The sequence below is a fragment of the Rhincodon typus genome, chromosome 24, assembly GCF_021869965.1.
Source record: "Rhincodon typus isolate 14 chromosome 24, sRhiTyp1.1, whole genome shotgun sequence".
NCBI lineage: Eukaryota > Metazoa > Chordata > Chondrichthyes > Orectolobiformes > Rhincodontidae > Rhincodon > Rhincodon typus.
In genome coordinates this window covers 570,206-589,874 of record NC_063355.1, presented here as the reverse complement: position 1 = coordinate 589,874, position 19,669 = coordinate 570,206, and the positions used below count along the sequence as shown (strand labels likewise).

Genomic DNA, 19,669 nt, shown 5'->3' with positions numbered 1-19,669 from the left:
TGTTAGGTTTTATTGGTAGAGGGATTGAGTTTCGGAGCCATGAGGTCATGTTGCAGCTGTACAAAACTCTGGTGCGGCCACACTTGGAGTATTGCGTACAGTTCTGGTCACCGCATTATAGGAAGGATGTGGAAGCATTGGAAAGGGTGCAGAGGAGATTTACCAGGATGTTGCCTGGTATGGAGGGAAGGTCTTATGAGGAAAGGCTGAGGGTCTTGAGGCTGTTTTCGTTAGAGAGAAGAAGGTTAAGAGGTGACTTAATAGAGACATACAAGATGATCAGAGGATTAGATAGGGTAGACAGTGGGAGCCTTTTTCCTCGGATGGTGATGGCTAGCACGAGGGGACATAGCTTTCAATTGAGGGGTGATAGATATAGAACAGATGTCAGAGGTAGGTTCTTTACTCAGAGAGTAGTAAGGGCATGGAATGCCCTGCCTGCAAAAATAGTAGACTCGCCAACTTTAAGGGCATTTAAATGGTCATTGGATAAACATATGGATGATAATGGAATAGTTTAGGTTAGATGGGCTTCAGATTGGTTTCACAGGTCGGCGCAACATCGAGGGCCGAAGGGCCTGTACTGCGCTGTAATGTTCTATGTTCTATGTTCTATGTTCTATGTTCTACGAGCCCAGGTTGTTTTCTTCGGAGCAGGGAAGGTTAAGGGGGACCTGTTAGAGGTGTGTAGGATTGTGAGGGGCATGGACACAGTGAATAGAAAGCAGCTATTCCCCTTAGGTGAAAGGTCAATAATAAAGGGGCATAATTCTAAAGTGAAAGGCAGGAGGTTTAGAGGGGATTTAAAGAAAACCTCTCTCACACAGAGGGTGCTGAGGTTCTGGAATGTACTGTCTTGGAGAGTGGTTGAGGTAGAAAACCTCACAACCTTTAAAAAGTACTTGGATGAGCACTTGGAAGGGTCATAACATTCAAGGCTATGAGCCCAGTGCTGTAAAGTGGCGTTAGTGTGGGCAGTACCATATTTTTGGCAGTCATGACTTGATGGGCCAAAAGGTCTCTTCTGTATTGTATGATCCTATGAACTGTATCACCTGAAACTTAGTTGTTTCAGTAATAGACTTGCAATAAACTAGCTTGTTTAAAACTGAAACATTACTGCTGTTATTTTATCATTGGAATACCTGCAAACCTAAAACCAGTTGTACAAATTCACAGTTATGAACCACTGTGTGGACACACCTGATGTAGCTCTGACAGAACAGAAATCTGGATTGGAAGGACTGCTCCAGTGCAAAAATGCAAAGCTTTTGACCTTGCTGACCAAACTTGCAAGATTCTGTTTAAAGTGCATAAAAACAGAAATTGCTGGAAACGCTCAGCAGGTCTGGCAGCATCTCTGGAAAGAAATCACAGTTAACGCTTTGGATCAAGTGACCCTTCCTCAGAACTCGACCCGAAACATTAACTCTGATTTCTCTCCACAGATGCTGCCAGACCTGTTGAACTTTTCCAGCAATTTCTGTTTCTGATTTACAGCATCCATAGTTCTTTCGGTTTCTGTTTAAAGTGCCACTGTTGAATTCTTGCACATTGAATTAATCATAGAATCATAGAATTTTAAAGTATAGCAGGAGGCCATTCAACCCATTGTATCTGTACTGGCTCCCAAAACAGCTATCCAGCTCGTCCCATTCTCCAGCCTCATCTCCATAGTCCTTTAAATTCATCGCCCTTCAAATATATATCCAGCTCTCTTTTGAAACCTAAATGGAATCTGGCTCCACCACTCTCCCAGGCAGTATATTCCAAATCCTAACAACTCTGAGTAAAGAAATTTCTCCTAATGTTGCTCTCAGCTCTCCCGCTAACAACCCTGAAACTATGACCCCTTGTTACTGATATACAGTCGGTTCTGCTGTAACGCATGTTCCAGCAACGTGAATAGGCTATACTGCAACTGACAAACAGGGGAATGCTATTCCTAAAATGCGAACTCGTGTTGGCTATAACGCGATTCCATCAGTGCTCCTCATCCTGGATAATGTGCCAAGCCATGCCTCCCACAGTTGGTGAGCTTTCTGAAAACATCAAAGTGCTAGTTCTACCCCCAAACGCAACCTCTCTCCTTCAACCCATGGCCCAGCGTGCAATGGCAGCTTTTAAAGCTCATTATTTAAGAGGCTGATTGCAGCCGCTGAGGCGGATAAGAACAGTGTTCTTCAATTTTGGAAGAGCTCTAACATCAAGAATGCAATTGACATTATTGTGGAGACCTGGGGTGATGCAAGTAAGGGCTGCTTGCATGCAATTTGCTGGAAGCTTCTCCCAGATTTTTTTTTTTCAAAATTTTAAAGGGTTTGATCAGTTAGAGGACATTCCAAGAATCGAAGATTCTCGTTGATCTTGCAAAGCAAATGAAATTTGGAGAAGTGGAGAGTGAGGATGTTGAAGAGCTACTTGAGTCTCACTGTGAAGACTTCTCTACAGATGATATACAACAACTTGTCACTGAAGAAGTGGAAGCTGGAGGTAAAGAAGTAGTAGTCCAGGATGCAGCACCACGACAGCTTTCCACTTCTGTCCAGAGGGAAATTGAGAAGCAGTTGCAGCTCTTAGAGGACGTTGACTACAATGCAGAATGCAGCAGGGTAGTAGTTCACGGAATAAGATCTTATCTGGCACCCCACGAACAGCTTCTTCGTGATAGAAGAAAAAGGGCAAAGCAGCAAAAACTTGATGTCTTTTTTAAGCCAACTCTCAAGAAACAGTCAGAAGACAATGAACCACAGCCATCCACTTCTGGATTAACTATTTTCACCCGAACCCTGCAACTATAACTGCACCTGGAGTGGATGATGACGATAATGATGGTGATGATGATAGTGGTGACCTTCAGCTCCTGCATTAACAACAGAGCAACCTCGAAACCTCCTCCCCCATCATTCAAACTGTGCTATTCTTTGTGTTAGGCTTTTGAATGATTTTTAAATGATTTTGAGTGATTTTTTTGGTGGTCTGCCCCAACCCCACTTTTCCCATAGGCCCTGTTATTACTTTAGCATGATTTTCTATAATGCAATATTGTGTAGGAACACAACTATCTCGTTATAGCAGAACCAACTGTACCAACAAGTGAAAATGGAATATCCTTTTTTACCCTGACAAACTTGTTCACAATTCTGAACACCTCAATAAGATCTGCTCCAAGGAGGAAAATCCCAGTTTCTCTAATCCTTCCTTCTGTCTAAAATCCCTCATTCATTGAGTCATAGAGTAATACAGCATGGAAACAGGCCCTTCGGCCCAAACTGGTCCGTGCTGACCATTGTGACCACTCAGCTAGTTCCAACTGCCCACATTTGGTCCACATCCCTCGAAATCCTTCCCATCCATGTACCTATCTAAATGTTTTTTAAATGCTGCTGTTGTACCTGCCTCAACCACTTTCTCTGGCAGCCCATTCCATTTACGCACTCTCTGTGTGAAGTTGTTGTTCCTCAGGTCCTTTTTAAATCCTTCCCCCCTCACCTTAAATCTATGCCCTCTAGTTTTCAATTCCCCATCCCGGAGAAAAAGACTACATGCATTCATCCTATCCATGCCCCTCATGATTTGAGACACCTCATTTTATATACCTCATTCTTTGGTATCATTCCAGTAAATCTCTTTTGAACTCTCACTAGACTTTAAACATCCTTCCTAAGGTGCCCAGAACTGAACACAACACTCCAAATGTGGTCTGACCAATGATTTGTAGTGGTGTAGCATCAGTTCCCTTCTTTTATACTCTATTTATAAACCCAAGGATTCCTTAAGTCTTCTTAACAACTGTTTCAACTTGCCTGGCCACCTTCGGATAATCATGCATGTGAACTTTGAGGTTCCTCTGTTCCTGTACTCAACTCAAAGTTGAACCGTTAAGCTTGTGTTTCTCACAACAAAATGCATTACTTCAAATTTTGTTCCTCTGAAGTCGCTAATCGTCATCCTCGCAATTCAGCGATCTTCATATCTTAGTATCATCTACAAATTTAGAGATTTTTGCCCTCAACAATCACCTCTAGATAAATCAGAAAAGCAACAGTCCCTGAGGAACACCATTTTCAACCTGGCTCCAAACTAAGAAATGCCCATGTATATGTAAATATCCTCTGCTTTCTAATTTTTAGTCAACTTCTCATCCATGCTGCCAAGGATCCATTAATTCCAAACATTTCTAATTTGCTAACCAACTTGCACGTATCAAATGATTTCTGAAAGTCCAAATATACAACATTGACCAGGGCTGAAAGACTCCGCACAGTGGATCAGATCAAAGCTCTGCAGTCCTGTCACTTCGAATTGTGAATAGTCATGGACAATTAAAGAACTAATAGGAGTTGGAGGATCTACAAATATCTCCATCATTGACTGAGATCAACGTCAATGCAAATGGCAAAACTGAAGTATTTGCATTCAGCCTCAGCCAGGAATGCTAAGTGAATGATCCATCTCAGCCTCCTCCTCAGGTTGACAGCATCACAAATGTCAGTATTCAGCAATTTCAATTCATTCCATATCGTATCAACAAACAGCAGAAGGGAATGGATTCAATAAAGGCTAGGGGCCCTGACAACATTCTGGAAATAGTAGTGAAGAAATGTGCTCCAGATCTGGCAGCACCTAAGCCAAGATGCTGTAGTATAGCTATGACACTGACATCTACCTGACAACGTCGAAAATTAACTCCGTGTAGTCTGTCCACAAACTGCAGGACAAATCCAATCCAACCAATCAGTCTAATCTAAATCATGAGCAAAATGATGGATACATGGATGGATGCTCTCTAAGACTCTGTTTCCTCCAGGATCATTTGGCTCCTGACCTCATCAAAGTCTTGTTCCAAACTTGCGATAAAAATGTGCTAAACTCCAGGGGTGGTGAGAGTTACTATATTTAACATGAAGGCAGGTGTTATAGACTATGGCAACTCTTAGCAAATATGGAATTGAAGGGAATCAGAGAAAATCTTTCTACTGGTTGGAGTCATTCCTAACACACAGGTGGTTGTAATTGTTGGAGGTGAATCATATCAACCTCAGTACAAACCTGCAGTTCTTCAGGGTAGTGTCCCAGGCCCAAGCATCTTCAGCTGCTTCAATGACCTTCCCTCTATCGTAAGTTCAGAAGTGGGGATATTTGCTAATGACTGTACAATGTTCTTTACCATTTGAGACTCCTCAGATCCTCAAGCAGTCTGAGTTTATAAGCCACAAAACCTGGACAAGGTTTTGTCTCAGGCTTGAGGTGTTAAGTGGCAAGTGCCAAGCAACAGACATCTCCAACAAGGGAGAACATAACCACCACCCTTGAAATTTTCTAACTTGCAGCTTCCACAGCTTAGCATGCAACTATCATAGAATCCATACAGTGCAGAAGCAGGCCATTCAGCCCACTGAGTTCACACTGATCATCCAAAGAGCATCCCACCCACACCCACCCTGCATTTCCCATGGCCAATCCACCTAACCTGCACTTCCTGGACACCATGGGCAATTTAGCATGGTCAATCCACCTAGCCTGCACACCTTTGGACTGTGGGAAGAAACCGGAGTACCCAGAGGAAACCCACGCAGACATGGGGATAATGTGCAAACTCCACTCAGAGTTGCCCAAGGGTGGAATCGAACCCAAGTTCCTGGCGCTGTGAGGCAGCACTGCTAACCACTGAGGCACCGTGCTGTCCTATATTCCTGTTTTGTAGCTTCGCAAGGTTTTCACCTTATTTTTAGATATGCCTGGTAGTGCTTCTGACCTCCTTCAATCTTCGTTCAACCAAGGTCTGTTGCGACCGTACAGGACATTGGTGAGGTCACTTTTAGAATACTTCATAAATTCTGCTCACCCTTCTATAGGAAGGATATTATATATACACGCAGTTATACGACACAGAAAAAGACCCTTCGGTTCAACTCATCCGTGACAAACATTTATTCCTTCTCCATCATAACCCATGTCAGAAATTAGCATGTGTGAAACAATGGAAATCTTTCTACTATACCCCACTTTGGAAGCCTGGCAGTTGGCAGACCAGCATCTCATTGTGATTGCAGCTCACTAGGCCCCGACTCATCAGCAAGTTTCCCAAGCCATCAGTTCGCTTTGCCAGGAATGTGACCTTCAGCTCTCCGAGAATCAAGCAATCAATCTCTGGGAAAGCAAACAACAGACCAGATTATAGGCAAGGGCAGAGAGCTGGGAATGACCAGCAGCAAATCAATAACACTCGCTCATCCCACCAATCACCCCACAAACATCGCAACCAAACTATGTCAATCACACTCCCTCACAGAATCGGTAACACTACCCCTGCTGATCCTATCGATAACTGCCCAGCCTATCAATAACTTCCGTCACACCCACACAGTCAAACTCTCTCACATCGTCTGTGACACATCCCCAACCAATTTTTAACTTCCCTATCGTCTATTGTTGACATGATAACACCCCACGATCAGTCACGCACTGTCCCTTCACACAGGTTATTTTGAATTCTTTTAGAAAACTGTGGTCAATTCTGGTCTCCCTGCTATAAGAAGTATGTTGTCAAACTTGAGAGGGTGCAGAAAAGATTTACTAAGATGTTGCCAGGACTGGAGGGTTTGAATTATAGGCAGATTGAATAGGCTGGGACTTTTCTCCCTCCGGAATGTCGGAGCCTGAGGGGCGACCTTATAGAGATTTATAAAATCATGCGGGGCATAGATAGGGTGAATAACCAAGGTATTTTCCCAGGGTGGTGGAGTCCAAAGTGGGAGTGCACATTAAGGTGAGAGGAGAAAGATATAAAAAGGACCTGATGGGTAACATTTTCGCTAGAGGGTGGTGCATGTATTGAATGAGGTGCCAGAGGAGGTGATGGACAGTATTATTACAACAACATTTAAAAGGCATCTCGATGAGTATATGAATAGGAGGTTTAGAAGGTTATGGGCCAAATGCTGGTGAATGGGTCTAGGTCAGATCAAGATGTCTGTGTCTGTTTCCGTGCTGTATAACTCTGACTCGTGGGAGACTCTAGGACCAGAGGGCACAGTCTCAGAATAAAAGCATGCCAATTTAAGACTGAGATGAGGAGGAATTTGTTCTCTCAGAGGGCTGAGTGTCTTTGGAACTCCCTGTCACAGAGGGCTGTGGGTCAGAATTCTTGTGCATGTTTAAGGCTGTGATGTGGAGATGCCAGCGTTGGACTGCGATGGACGAGGTCAAAAATCACACAACACCAGGTTATAGACTAACAGGTTTATTTGAAAATGCAAGCTTTCGAAGCCCCGCTTCGAAACCAGATCAGGATGCTGCTTGACTAATCGCTTCTTCCTCAGGCATAGCATAAGGAAGAGGGTATAAGACACAGAATTTAAAGGCAGAAAGGTAACAACCCCAAAAACAACACCAAAATTAGCGCCCTCTTGTTGAATCTTTAATCAGTTCGGAAGGAGACTATGATCATCGGACAGGGGTATTACCTCCCAGTGGGGGATCACTTCAGGGGTCAAGGATATTCAGCTTCTGATCTTCGGGTAAGTGTCCTCCAAGGTGGACACAATGACGCAAAGAAAATCGCTGAGCATTGTCCCGAGATAATTAGAGGTTTTATCAATATAAACAAGAGGTGACATCTCAGATTAGACATTACATTGCACATGTCAGGTCTTGCTTAGAATCTATGTTTTAAACTGGGGTCAGGTTTTTTTTTTGAGCAAAATAGAATGTATCCATAACTACACAAACATTTTGGATGAAATAAGTCATGTTTGTGTGTGTGGGGGTGTGTGTGTGGGCGCACGCGCCTGTGTGTGTGCATGTCTGTGCTGTCGTGCCTGTCAGTGTGCTGTGCATGTGTGTGAGAAAGAGTGAGTGAGTGTGCGTGTGTGCTAGAGAGAGTGAGAGTGTGAGGGAGTGTGTGTGTGTAGGTGTGAGTGTGAGAAAGAGAGAGGGTCTGTGTGAGTATGCAAATGTGTGTGTATCTATGTGTGCGCATACGCGCATATAGCGTGGTGGGGTCACCTGTAATGCGACATGCACCCGAGATCACAATTGAGGCCGTCCTCATGGCTATGGAACTTGGCTATCAGCCTCTGCCCAGCGATTTTGCATCATTGTGTATCTCGAAGTCCACCTTGGAGGACGCTTACCCGAAAATCGGAGGGTGAATATCCTTGGCCCCCTGAAATGATCCCCCGCTGGGAGGGAACACCCCTGTCCACTGATCATTGCATGGTGTCCATTTATCCATTGTCATAGCATCTGCATGGTTTCGCCAAAATACCGTGCCTCGGGGCATCCTTGCCTGCATTATGAGGTAGACAACATTGGTCGAGTCACACACACCCACACCCACACACACACACACACACACACACACACAGACACGCGAATTATTTCATCTAAGGTGTTTGTGTAGTTGCAGATACACTCTGTTTTGCTCAAAAAAACCTGACCCCAGTTTAAAGCATAGACAGTTTCTAAGCAAGACCTGACAGCTAAAATGCAATGTCTAATCTGAGATATCACGTCTTGTATACATTGATAAAACCTTTAAACATCTCGGGACAATGTCTTGAAAGAAATCTAGATTTTGCATTTCAATCAATCAGTCTCCTTTCTAACTGATTAAAGATTCAACAAGAGGGGGCCAGTTTTAGTTACCTTTCTGCTTATAAATTCTGTGTCTTACACCCTCTCTCTCACGCCATGCCTGAGGAAGGAGCGGAGCTGTGAAAGCTTGTGTTTTCAAATAAACCTGTCGGACTATAACCTGGTGTTGTGTGATTTTTGACCTATGTTTAAGGCTGAATACATTCTTGATAGAATCAAGAGTTATGGGAAAGGGCAGGAAAGTGGATGTAAGAATATTTGATAAGCCACGTGCAATGAATGGTGGAGCAGGTTCAAGAGGCTGACCGGCCTACTCTTGTTCCTATTTCTTATGGTCTTATGTACTTTCTCTGCATAACTCGGCAATTTTCCTTCCTACAAGTGTTGATCCATTTTGCCCTCCAAGGTTATTATACTTTTTCACACAAAGTCACTAGTGTCACTGAAAATGAGCCCAAAGTACAAGGAGTCAAGACTGAAAAATCAAGGTAAAAGAACTGCAGAAATGAAGGAGCAAGATTAGTCAAGCAGCATCCTGATCTGGTTTCATGAGAGAGAAACTGGAATGGTTACTAACCTCCTTGTGTCAATTGTAAAGCATGGAGGGCTGCCACTGCCCTGACCTGGGGCTGAGGGTTGCTGTTAATCAGCTTTACCAGTGTTGTACTGGCCAGAAGTCGGCTGTCTGTGTGTGAACTCTGCAACAGCAAACAACATAGTGAGGAAAACAGACAACCTGTATTATTCCACTATCGCAACCAATCACCCCTCCAGCATGCCCCTCAATCATGCCACTTGGCACTTGGCTTCACTCAATTTTCTGATCCATGCGGAACCCCAACAGCACCGATTTCTCAAAAGCTCATACCATAGGCTGTTTCCTTCTTTGTCAAGACCACCATATCCCTTCATTGACTCATTCTCTATAACGGCTCCATCTGCCCAAATCAGGTTCCCGTTCCTAACAGGAAACAATGGAAAGTTCTTCCAACCAACTCCTCCTTCATGCAATCTTCCTTCTCCCCTTAATTTTGTCAATGCTCAGTGATCCTCTGTATGTTCCACCTAGATTCCAGAACCTACTTTATACACATCCCCTCTTTCCTGTGTCACCTGCACTGATATGAAGATTTATTCCTCTCTCTCCAGCTTCCCTGCAAGATGGAAACTGGCAGCCGACATTTCCTTCTCCTCCTGCTTTAAAACTCAAAGCTTGACTGCATCTCAGTGCCTTCTCTACATTATCTGACCAGGTTATGGTTCAGTACCAGAAGTGGATATCACCAGGAGAGCATATGCCCAAACCGAGCCTCACAGACTGCCAAGGAATTAGTTCTGCCCTGCTCCCCAGTATCACTCTGCCCTTTCCAATCTTGACACCAGATTCTGTCTCCTTCTACCTTCTCACTGTTTTGGAAGGGCAGGGGCATTTGTCTCTCTCATCCACTGAAACCTCTGAAGGAAAATATGAGTCAATCTCTTTTATCAACTGAATCCTATTTCTATGTCCAAGCCAAAAGCTAGACTCCAATCCAGAGGGATCAAAATGGCCCCCAGTCTTCTGAACGCAGAGCTGGGATGTATCTGCAAACACATCATAACCTTGACGGTTGACTCACCTGGCTCACAATGGCTTGGAACAGAAATCCAACAATCCTTTGCAGAGCTTCTTTTCCACACTCTGCCCTCCATACAATGGCTCCAATACTTTTGGGCATAGCCTGGAAGATCTGAAGACATATCTAGGAAGCCAGAATGGGTGATCAGAAATTTATAAACAAAGAGTCAAGTGCTCCTGACAATATTCAGTTTATGGTTATTCTGACTGATGTCTCCCATTATAACTATTATAAAAAATACACTTCATTTGTAAAATATCTAAGAGTACACTCCAATATATTTCAAATTGGACTTTATAAAAAATACAATAAGTTATAACTCTTCTCCATTAAGCACAATGGATTCTTGTATGCCTCAATCCAATTGCAATCCTTGCTATGTTCAATGACAAGCATACAGCGGAGTTCTACAAGTTACCAGCCCCTTGACAGCAACTTTTCCCCACTGTGTATCAGTGGTGGCTGTCGCAAGCTTTAGCTCACCCCTCAGTATGTAGTGCTGGATCTTGGAATGGGCCTATGTGCAATACTTGGTTGAGAACAACTCTTTGCACTGGAAGGCCAACAAGTTTCAGGCAGACCAAACTGCACCTTTCACCAACGTAATAATCCTCAAGGTGTAGTTGATGTTTCTTCTGGTGTGCGTCCCTGTGAACAACCCGTAGAATATGCCTCTGTGTCACAGAGCTGCTCAGGATGAACTCGACAGAAACCAGTGGATTCATCTCCAGTCCTTCTTAGCAAAGGCACTTTTCTGGAATGAGATGTGTGACAGTCTCTTCAACACCGCTGCTGTCTCAGTTATCTCTTTTCCCTTCAGGGCATCAAGGACATTGCATGCTAACTACCACCTGATAGGCTTGAGGTCAAATATATTTTTCTGTACAAACTTTTCAATGACACACAGATGGGAAGGCACGGCCCAACTACTTGCTGCCCTTTGAGTCTGCTCAGTCATTCAATAGATCACGGGTAATCTGTTTGTTTTGAATTCTATATTCCTATCTATCCCTAATATCTATCCCTTGATTCCCTTGCTTAACAGGAATGTCTTTCTCTGCCTTTAAAATATTTAATGATCCCACCTCCGCTGCTGACCAAGGCAGAGAGTTCCAAAGTTGCACAATGCTCAGTAAAAAATAATTCTCCTCAGCTCTGTCCCAAAAGGGCAATGCTAATTTTTAAACGATACCCCTAGTTCTGGATGCAGGAATAGGAAACATCCTTCTAATATCATGACCATTGAAGATCTTACACACTACATTAAATCACCCCCCACTCTTCTCAACTCCAGCGAAAACAAGTTCAGCCTATCCAACCCATCAAAAGACTAAGTCAAGCCACTTATTCCAGTTATTAATCTAGTAAACCTCCTCTGAACTGTCTCCAATGCATTTACATCTTTGTTTAAATAAGGAGACCAAAACTGCACATATATAATGCCTTGTACAACGGAAGCATAACATGTTTACCTTTATGTCCAATTCCTCTTGTAATAAAGGATAGCTTTCTATTAGCTTTCCTAACTATTTGCTGAACATTCATACTAACTTGTTGTGACATAACATAACACCTAGGTCACTCTACATCTGCAGTTGTTCTCTGCTTTTCAATTATTATTAATTATTCCCGCCAAAACGAACAACTCATACTTTTCCATCTAGCAGATTTTCATCCACTCACTCAACCTTATCTTAGAAGATACAGTGTTGGAGTTAAAAATGATATTTGGACATGACAATGAGCAAGCGAAGCAAAGTGGGAAAATATATGAAAATAGGCTGCTGTAATTAACAAAACTGTTTTAGCCAGCGGTAACTGTATAACTTGGATTATCTGTAGGAACCATTCTTTTACGTAGTTGACACAGAGCCACCTGGAGTGTCTGGAAAAGTGCTTAAAGTATTACGAAATGACAATGTAACCAGAACAGTCCCAGTCGTTGGACTTTCAACATCAGAATGTGTTCATGGGACCAGGGCCATGGACTTTCCCTATCGCATTAGACCAGTGACATAGAATCTTAGGTAGAACTCCAAATGCCAGCTGTTCAAAGTCCCTGGCATGAAGACAAGGCAGTGGGACTCACTAGGCTGTATAGGTATGAAGTAGCTTAAGATTCACTCATTAGTTTGTATAAATATGAAGTAGATTAAGCTACTAAATTAGCTACGTATTGAAATGCATGTGTCTTTTTGCAATCATTTTGATCATTTTAAAGATCCCATTAGGTACTTTCAGCCTAACAATACAGAAGAGTTGTCAAATGAGGCTTTGTGGTAAAGCTCAGGAATAAAAAAAAGGGGCAGTCAAGCAACTGGGTGTGTTTTATAGGCTCCCAAATAGTCAGCAGGCAATAGAGAAGCAATATGTAAACAATTCACTGAGGTGTGCAAAAATAACAATAAGGTGATTATATTAGGGGATTTCAACTACCCCAACATATATTGGGATAATCATGGTATAAAGGGTTTAGAGGATACAGGTTTCTTGAATTGTGTTCAGGAGACCTTTTTATATGAACATGTATACGGTCCTACAATAAATGCTGCAGTGCTGGACCTAGCTCTGGGGACTGAAGCCAGACAGGTGTTTGAAGGGGTTTGAGGGTGCATTTTACTAATAGCGAGCACAGCACCATAGTTTTAAGTTTCTTGTGTTAAAGGAAAAGGATGTTCTGCAAAAAAAAAAGGATTTTGGATTGGGGCAAGGCAGTTTTTATTAAAATGAAACAGAATCATGGTGGACTGCAAACAGCTATTTGAGGGTAAATCTAGAGCAGAACAGTGGGAGGTGTTCAAAAAAGGTACTGGGCAGAGTACAGGAGCAACATGTTCCCTTTAGGGTGAGATGTAGGAGCAACAAGCCTAGAAAATCTTTGACATCTAAGAATATTCAGGATCAGTTAAAAAGAAAAAGACAGATGTATAACAGCCAGAAAGGTAGCAAATCAATAGAGGCCTTGGTGGAGCATTTAAAGTACCAGGGGAATATTAAGAAAGCAAAAAGCAGACCAAAGAGGGGGGTATGAAAAACAAACGAGCAGATAAAATTAAGAGAATCACAGGATATTCTGTAAGTATACCAAGAGGAACAGAATAACCAAAGAAAGAGTAAGGCCCAATAGGGACCAAGGGAGAAAATCTGTTTGTGCAGCCGAAAGACATTGGTAGAGTGACAAATGAATACTTCACATCTGTCTTTACTCAGGAGAAAGAGGATGTAGGTATAGAATTCAAGATGATGATGGACTGTGAAGTTCTTGAGCAGTTCAGTATCGAGAGTGAGGAGGTATTGGAAGTTTTGGCAGGTTTAAAAGTGGACAAATCCCTAGGTCCAAATGACTTGTATTCCAGATTGCTGTGGGAGATGAGGGAGAAAATCATAGGGTCCCTGACCCAATTTTTTAATTCCTCTTTGGCCACAGGTGAGGTACCAGAGGACTAGAGGACAGCAAATATATTTCCACTTTTCAAGAATCAGGATTGGGAACTAAATATCCAAGGATATACATCCTATTGAAAAGATAGGCAGGTGGGCCGAGGGGGTGGGGTTGCCTTCTTAGTGAGAAATTAAATTAAATCAATAGGAAGAAACAAAGTAGGGTCAGATGGTGTAGAATCTGCGTGGGTAGAATTGATGAATCACAAAGGTAAAAAAAAAAACATATTTGGGGTTGTGTACAGGCCTGTGTACAGGTTGTGTACAAACAGTAGTCAGGAGCTGGGGCGCAAGATACACCAGGAGATAGAAAAGGTGTGTAAGAAAGGCAAAGTCACAGTGATCATGGGGGATTTCAATATGCAGGTGGACTGGGAAAATCAGGTTGGTAGTGGATTGCTGGAAAAGGAGTTTGTGGAATGTCTACGAGATGGCTTTTTGGAGCAGCTCATGGTGGAGACCACAAGGGAACAGGCAATACTGGATTTAGCGTTGTCCAATGAGGCAAACTTGATAAGGGAGTTTAAGGTAAAGGAACCCTTAGGAGGCAGTGATCATAAGATGATAGAATTTACTCTGCAATTTGAGAGGGAGAAGATAGAATCAGAGGTAACGGTATTACAGCTGAATAAAGGTGACTACAGAGGTATGAAGGAGGAGCTGGGCAGAATTGACTGGAAGAGCAGCTTAGCGGGAAAGACAGTGGAACAGCAATGGCAGGAGTTTCTGGGAGTAATTCAGGAGACGCAGCAAAAATTCATCCCTAGGATAAAGAAGCATGGTACAGGGAGGATGAGGCAACCACAGATGACTAAGGAAGTCAGGGATAGCATAAAAGCAAACGAGAAAGCATAGAATGTGGCGAAAGGCAGTGGGAAACCAGAGGACTGGGAAGCTTACAAAGACCAACAGAGGGCAACAAAAAAAGAACTAAGGAGGGAGAAGATTAAATATGAGGGTAAGCTAGCCAGTAAAATAAATGAAGACTGTAAAAGTTCCTTTAGGTACATAAAGGGCAAAAGAGAGACAAAAGTGGACATTGGACCACTGGAAAATGACGCTAGAAAGAACGTCGTGGGGAACCAGGAAACAGCTGAAGAACTAAATAATTACTTCGCATCAGTCTTCACGGTGGAAGACACGGGTAATATCCCAAAAATTCAAGACAGTCAGGGGGCAGAGCTGAGTATGGTGGCCATCACCAAGGAAAAGGTGCTAGTAAAACTGATTGGCCTGAAGGTGGACAAATCACCTGGACCAGATGGACTACACCCAGAGTTCTAAAGGAGATAGCTGAAAAGATAGTGGAAGCATTAGTGGTGATCTTTCAGGAATCACTAGAGTCAGGGAGGGTCCCAGAGGACTGGAAAATCGCTAATGTGGCACCCCTGTTTAAAAAAGGAAGTAAGGCAAAAGATGGAAAATTACAGGCCAATTTGCCTAACCGCAGTCGTGGGCAAGATTTTGGAGTCCATTGTAAAGGATGAGATTTCTGAATATTTGGAAGTGTGTACTAAAATAGCGCAAAGTCAGCATGGTTTCGTCAAGGGGAGGTCATGCCTGACAAATCTGCTAGAATTCTTTGAGGGAGTAACGAGCAGGGTAGACAAAGGAGAGCCAATGGATGTTATCTACCTGGACTTCAAGAAGGCCTTTGATAAGGTGCCACACAGGAGGCTGCTGAGTAAGATAAGGACCCACAATGTTAGAGGCCAGGTGCTAACATGGATAGAAGATTAGCTGTCTGGCACAAAGCAGACAGTAGGGATAAAGGGGTCTTTCTCAGGATGGCAGCCGGGGACAAGTGGTGTCCTGGAAGGGTCGGTGCTGGGACCACAACTTTTCACCTTGTACATTAATGATCTAGATGAAGAAACTGTGGACATTCTGGCTAAGTTTGCAGACGATACAAAGATAAGTGGAGCGTCAGGTAGTATTGAGGAGGTGGCAAGGCTGCAGAAGGACTTGGACAGGTTAGGAGAGTGGGCAAAGAAGTGGCAGATGGAGTACAATGTGGCAAAGTGTGAGGTCATGCACTTTGGTAAGAAGAACAAAAGCATGGACTATTTTCTAAATGGGGAGAAAATTCAGAAGTCTGAAGTGCAAAGAGACTTGGGAGTTCTCGTCCAGGATTCAGTAGTCAGGAAGGCAAATGCAATGTTGGCATTTATTTTGAAAGGACTTGAATATAAAAGCAGGGATGTACTATTGAGGCTTTATAAGGCACTGGTCAGGCCACATTTGGAGTATTGCGTGCAGTTTTGGGCCCCATATCTCAGGTAGGATGCACTGGCCCTGGAACGGCTTCAGAGGAGGTTCACAAGAATGGTCTCAGGAATGGAAAGCTTAACATATGAGGCATGTTTGAGGACTCTGGGACTATACTCATTGGAGTTTAGAAGGATGAGGGGGGATCTAATTGAAACTTTCAATACTGAATGGTCTGGACAAAGTGGATGTTGGGAAGATGCTTCCATTGGTAGGACAGTCTAGGATCCGAGGGCACAGCCTTAGAGTAAAGGGAACACCTTTAAGAATGGAGATAAGCGGAAACTTCTTCAGCCAGAGAGTGGTGAATCTATTGAATTCACTGCCACAGAAGGCTGTGGAGGTCAGGTCATTGAGTACATTTAAGACCAGAGATAGATAGGTTCTTAATTATCAAGGAGATCAAGGGTTATGGGGAGAAAGCAGGAGAATGGGGTTGAGGAACTTATCAGCCATGATTGAATGGCGGAGCAGACTCGATGGGCCGAATGGCCTAATTTCTGCTCCTATGTCTTATGGCCTTAAGGGTGATATAGGAGAATTGCAGACAGTGACTCTCACATCTGAGGTAGGGAAGCCTATGGAGATAATTCTGAAGCAGAAAATTAATTCAGAGTTAGAGAGGCAAGGTTTGATCTGAAGTAATCAACATGGCTTTGTCAGAGGGAGGTCATGTGTAACAAATCTGGTTGAATTTTTATAGGAGGTGACCAAATATGTAAATAAGCAAAAATAATGATTTATTTTATATGGATTTCAGTAAAGCCTTTGATAAGATCCCATATGGGAAACTGATAAAGAAGATAAAAACAGGGATTCAAGGTAACTTAGCAAGTTGGATCCAAAATTGGGTTCAGGGCAGGAGACAGAGGGCGGTATTTCAAGGCTGCTTGTGGGACGGAGGCCGGTATCCAGTGGCATAACACAGGAATGCCCTCTCGAAAGTGTCAGTTCAACCCATCTGCTCCACATTTCCAGGCAGTGCATTCCCAATTGTAACTACTTGCTGTAGGAGAAAGTTCTTTCTCAATCACATTTTATCTCCTTGCCAGTCACTTTAAATCTGCATCCTCTCATTCTTGATCCTATCGCCAGAAGAATCAGTTTCTTCCTGTTTACTGTGTCCAGGCCTTTCGTGATTTTGAAAACATTAATCAAATCTCATCTTAGTCTTCTGTTCTCCAAGGAAAACAGAGCCAACTTCTCCAATACACCTTCATAATTGATGCCTCTCATCCCTGGAAACATACTCATGAAGCTCTTCTGCACTCTCCCCAATGGATCCATGTTTGATATATATATAAATGACTTGGATAAAAATGTAGATGGATGGGTTAATAAGTTTGTAGATGATACAAAGATCAGTGGAATTGTGGATAGTGTAAAAGTCTGTCAAAGGATACAGCAGGATATAGATCAGTTGCAGATATGGGCGGCATATGGCAGATGGAGGTTAATCCAGGTAAATATGAGATGCTGCACTTTGGGAGATCAAATGTTCAGGAAAAGTATATAGTTAATGGCAAGACCCTGAACAGCATGGATGTACAGAGGGATCTTGGGGTTCAAGTCCACTGCTCCCTGAAAGTGGCCTGAAACTATGTTCTATCCTTCCTAAAATTAGTCCAGCTGAAGGATAACTGTGTCTTATACAGGTGCAGATTAACCTCCCTGCTATACTTTGCTTCTATCAGTAAAGTTGAGGATAATCTATGCATCATTGATTTACTATTGACTCTCTACCAGTCCAGCCATGTTTTATGACTTATGCACATATACATCCAGGTCTCTCTCTGCTCTTGCACACCCTTTAGACAACTGTTGTTTGTTTTATATTGCTTCTCAGTGTACTTTCTACCGAAATATATCACTTTGCATTTCTGAATTTTGAATATGATCTAACTACACACTCAATCTGGTGCCATCTGATCCGGTGAAAGGTTACTGCCACATTGTAGGAAGTTCATGAGAGGAGACTTTAACTGGAGATAATCTTTGCACATTTCAGCAAGCACTAACCCTAACCTACAGATTACGGAGGTCTTGTCGCACAGTGGTAGTGTTCCCATCTCCGAGTCAGAAGGCCTGTGTTCAACCTCACTCTGCTCCAGACGTGTCAAAACATGTTTGAGCAGGTCGATGAAAGATATCGAAAGGTTAGCAGCAAGCTCTGCCTAACTAAAAACACCAGTTTAACTCACTGTCTCTGCTGTAAAGCCCACTTTAAGCCGATATGAATGCAATTTAATTTTTGCTAAGACCATCACCATTTTTCTTTCATTTTAAATCAAAGACAGATAAAGTCACAGAATCATACAGCACTGTCCAACCGGTCCATGCTGACCACAATCCCTAACTAAACGAGTTCCACCTGCCTGCACTTGGCCCATATCCCTCCAAACATTTCTTATTCATGTACTTATCCAAACATCTTTTAGACATTGTAACTGTACCTGCAACCACCATTTCTTCAGGAAGTTCATTCCATACATGTGCCACACTGTGTAAAAAAATTGCCCCACGTCTTTCATTAAATCTTTCTCCACTCACCTTAAAAATATGCCCCTTTGTAGAATCATAGAATCCCTACAGTGTGGAAACAGGCCATTCGACCCAACAAGTCCAAACCGCCCCTCCAAACAGCATCCCACCCAGACCCATTCCCCTACCCCTGTATTTCCCATGTCTAACCCACCTAACCTAAACATCCCTGGGCACTATGGGCAATTTAGCCTGCACATCTTTGGACTGTGGGAGGAAACCGGAGCACCCAGAGGAAACCCACGCAGGCACGGGGAGAATGTGCAAACTCCGCACACACAGTCGCCCGAGGCTGGAATTGAACCCGGGTCCCGGGCGCTGTGAGGCAGTAGTGCTTAATCACTGAGCCACCATGCCACCCCTTGTCTTAATAATCCCCACTCCATGGAAAATACACCTCCCATTTGCCTTAACCATACCCCTCATGATTTTATAAACCTCTAAGATCATCTTCAACATCCTACACTTCAGTGAAAAAAGTCCCAGTCTATCCAGCCTCTCTTTATAACTCAAACTCTCTATTCCCAGCAACATCCTGGTAAAATTTTTCTGAGCCCTCTCCAGCTTAATAATATCCTTCCTATAACAGGGCGACCAGAACTGGACACAGTACTCCAGGAGAGGCCTCACCAACGTCCTGTACAACTTCAACATAACCTCTCAGCTCCTATACGCAAAGATCTGAGTGATGGAGGCAAACATGCTAAACGCCTTCTTAATTCTTCAGTTACTTTGTTCTCTGACTTGCTCTTGTCCATCTTTTATAATCGTTCTTTTCAGATTCAAAACCATCTTCATCTATCTTTCTATTTACTCTACTTCTGAGGATCACTCCACACCCTCCAATTGGTTACATGTTTCCCTTAATAAAATTAGCATATCTTCCCACTTAGATATTGGTCCCCTTCCAGTACAGATGAAACCATCTTTTGTGAATAGGTCTTTCCTGCCTCAGAAGAGATCCGAATGATCCAAGAACCTGAATCCTTGAACATTGTACCATCTCTTCAGCCATTGAGTTATCTCCTTTATCATTTTATTCTTTGCCTTGGCACCAGGAGTAAGCCAGACATTACTACTTTTGAAGTGATAGTAGGAACTGCAAATGCTGGAGAATCTGAGATAACAAGATGTAGAGCTGGATGAACACAGCAGGCCAAGCAGCATCAGAGGAGCAGGAGGGCTGACGTTTCGGGCCT

The 19,669-nt window shown here is 43.1% G+C and overlaps 1 protein-coding gene across 1 annotated transcript in view; it reads right to left on the bottom strand.

Annotated features, from left to right (window-relative positions):
• The window catches only part of si:ch211-225b11.4, a 226,885-nt gene that overhangs the window by 192,809 nt on the left and 14,407 nt on the right, over window positions 1-19,669 (bottom strand). Inside the window, exons 5-7 of the mRNA XM_048611680.1 lie at window positions 10,221-10,343; window positions 9,179-9,299; window positions 6,005-6,153 (exon numbers count right to left, since the gene is read on the bottom strand). Coding sequence (XP_048467637.1) covers window positions 6,005-6,153; window positions 9,179-9,299; window positions 10,221-10,343 — 393 coding nt within the window. The remainder of the gene's footprint in view (window positions 1-6,004; window positions 6,154-9,178; window positions 9,300-10,220; window positions 10,344-19,669) is intronic.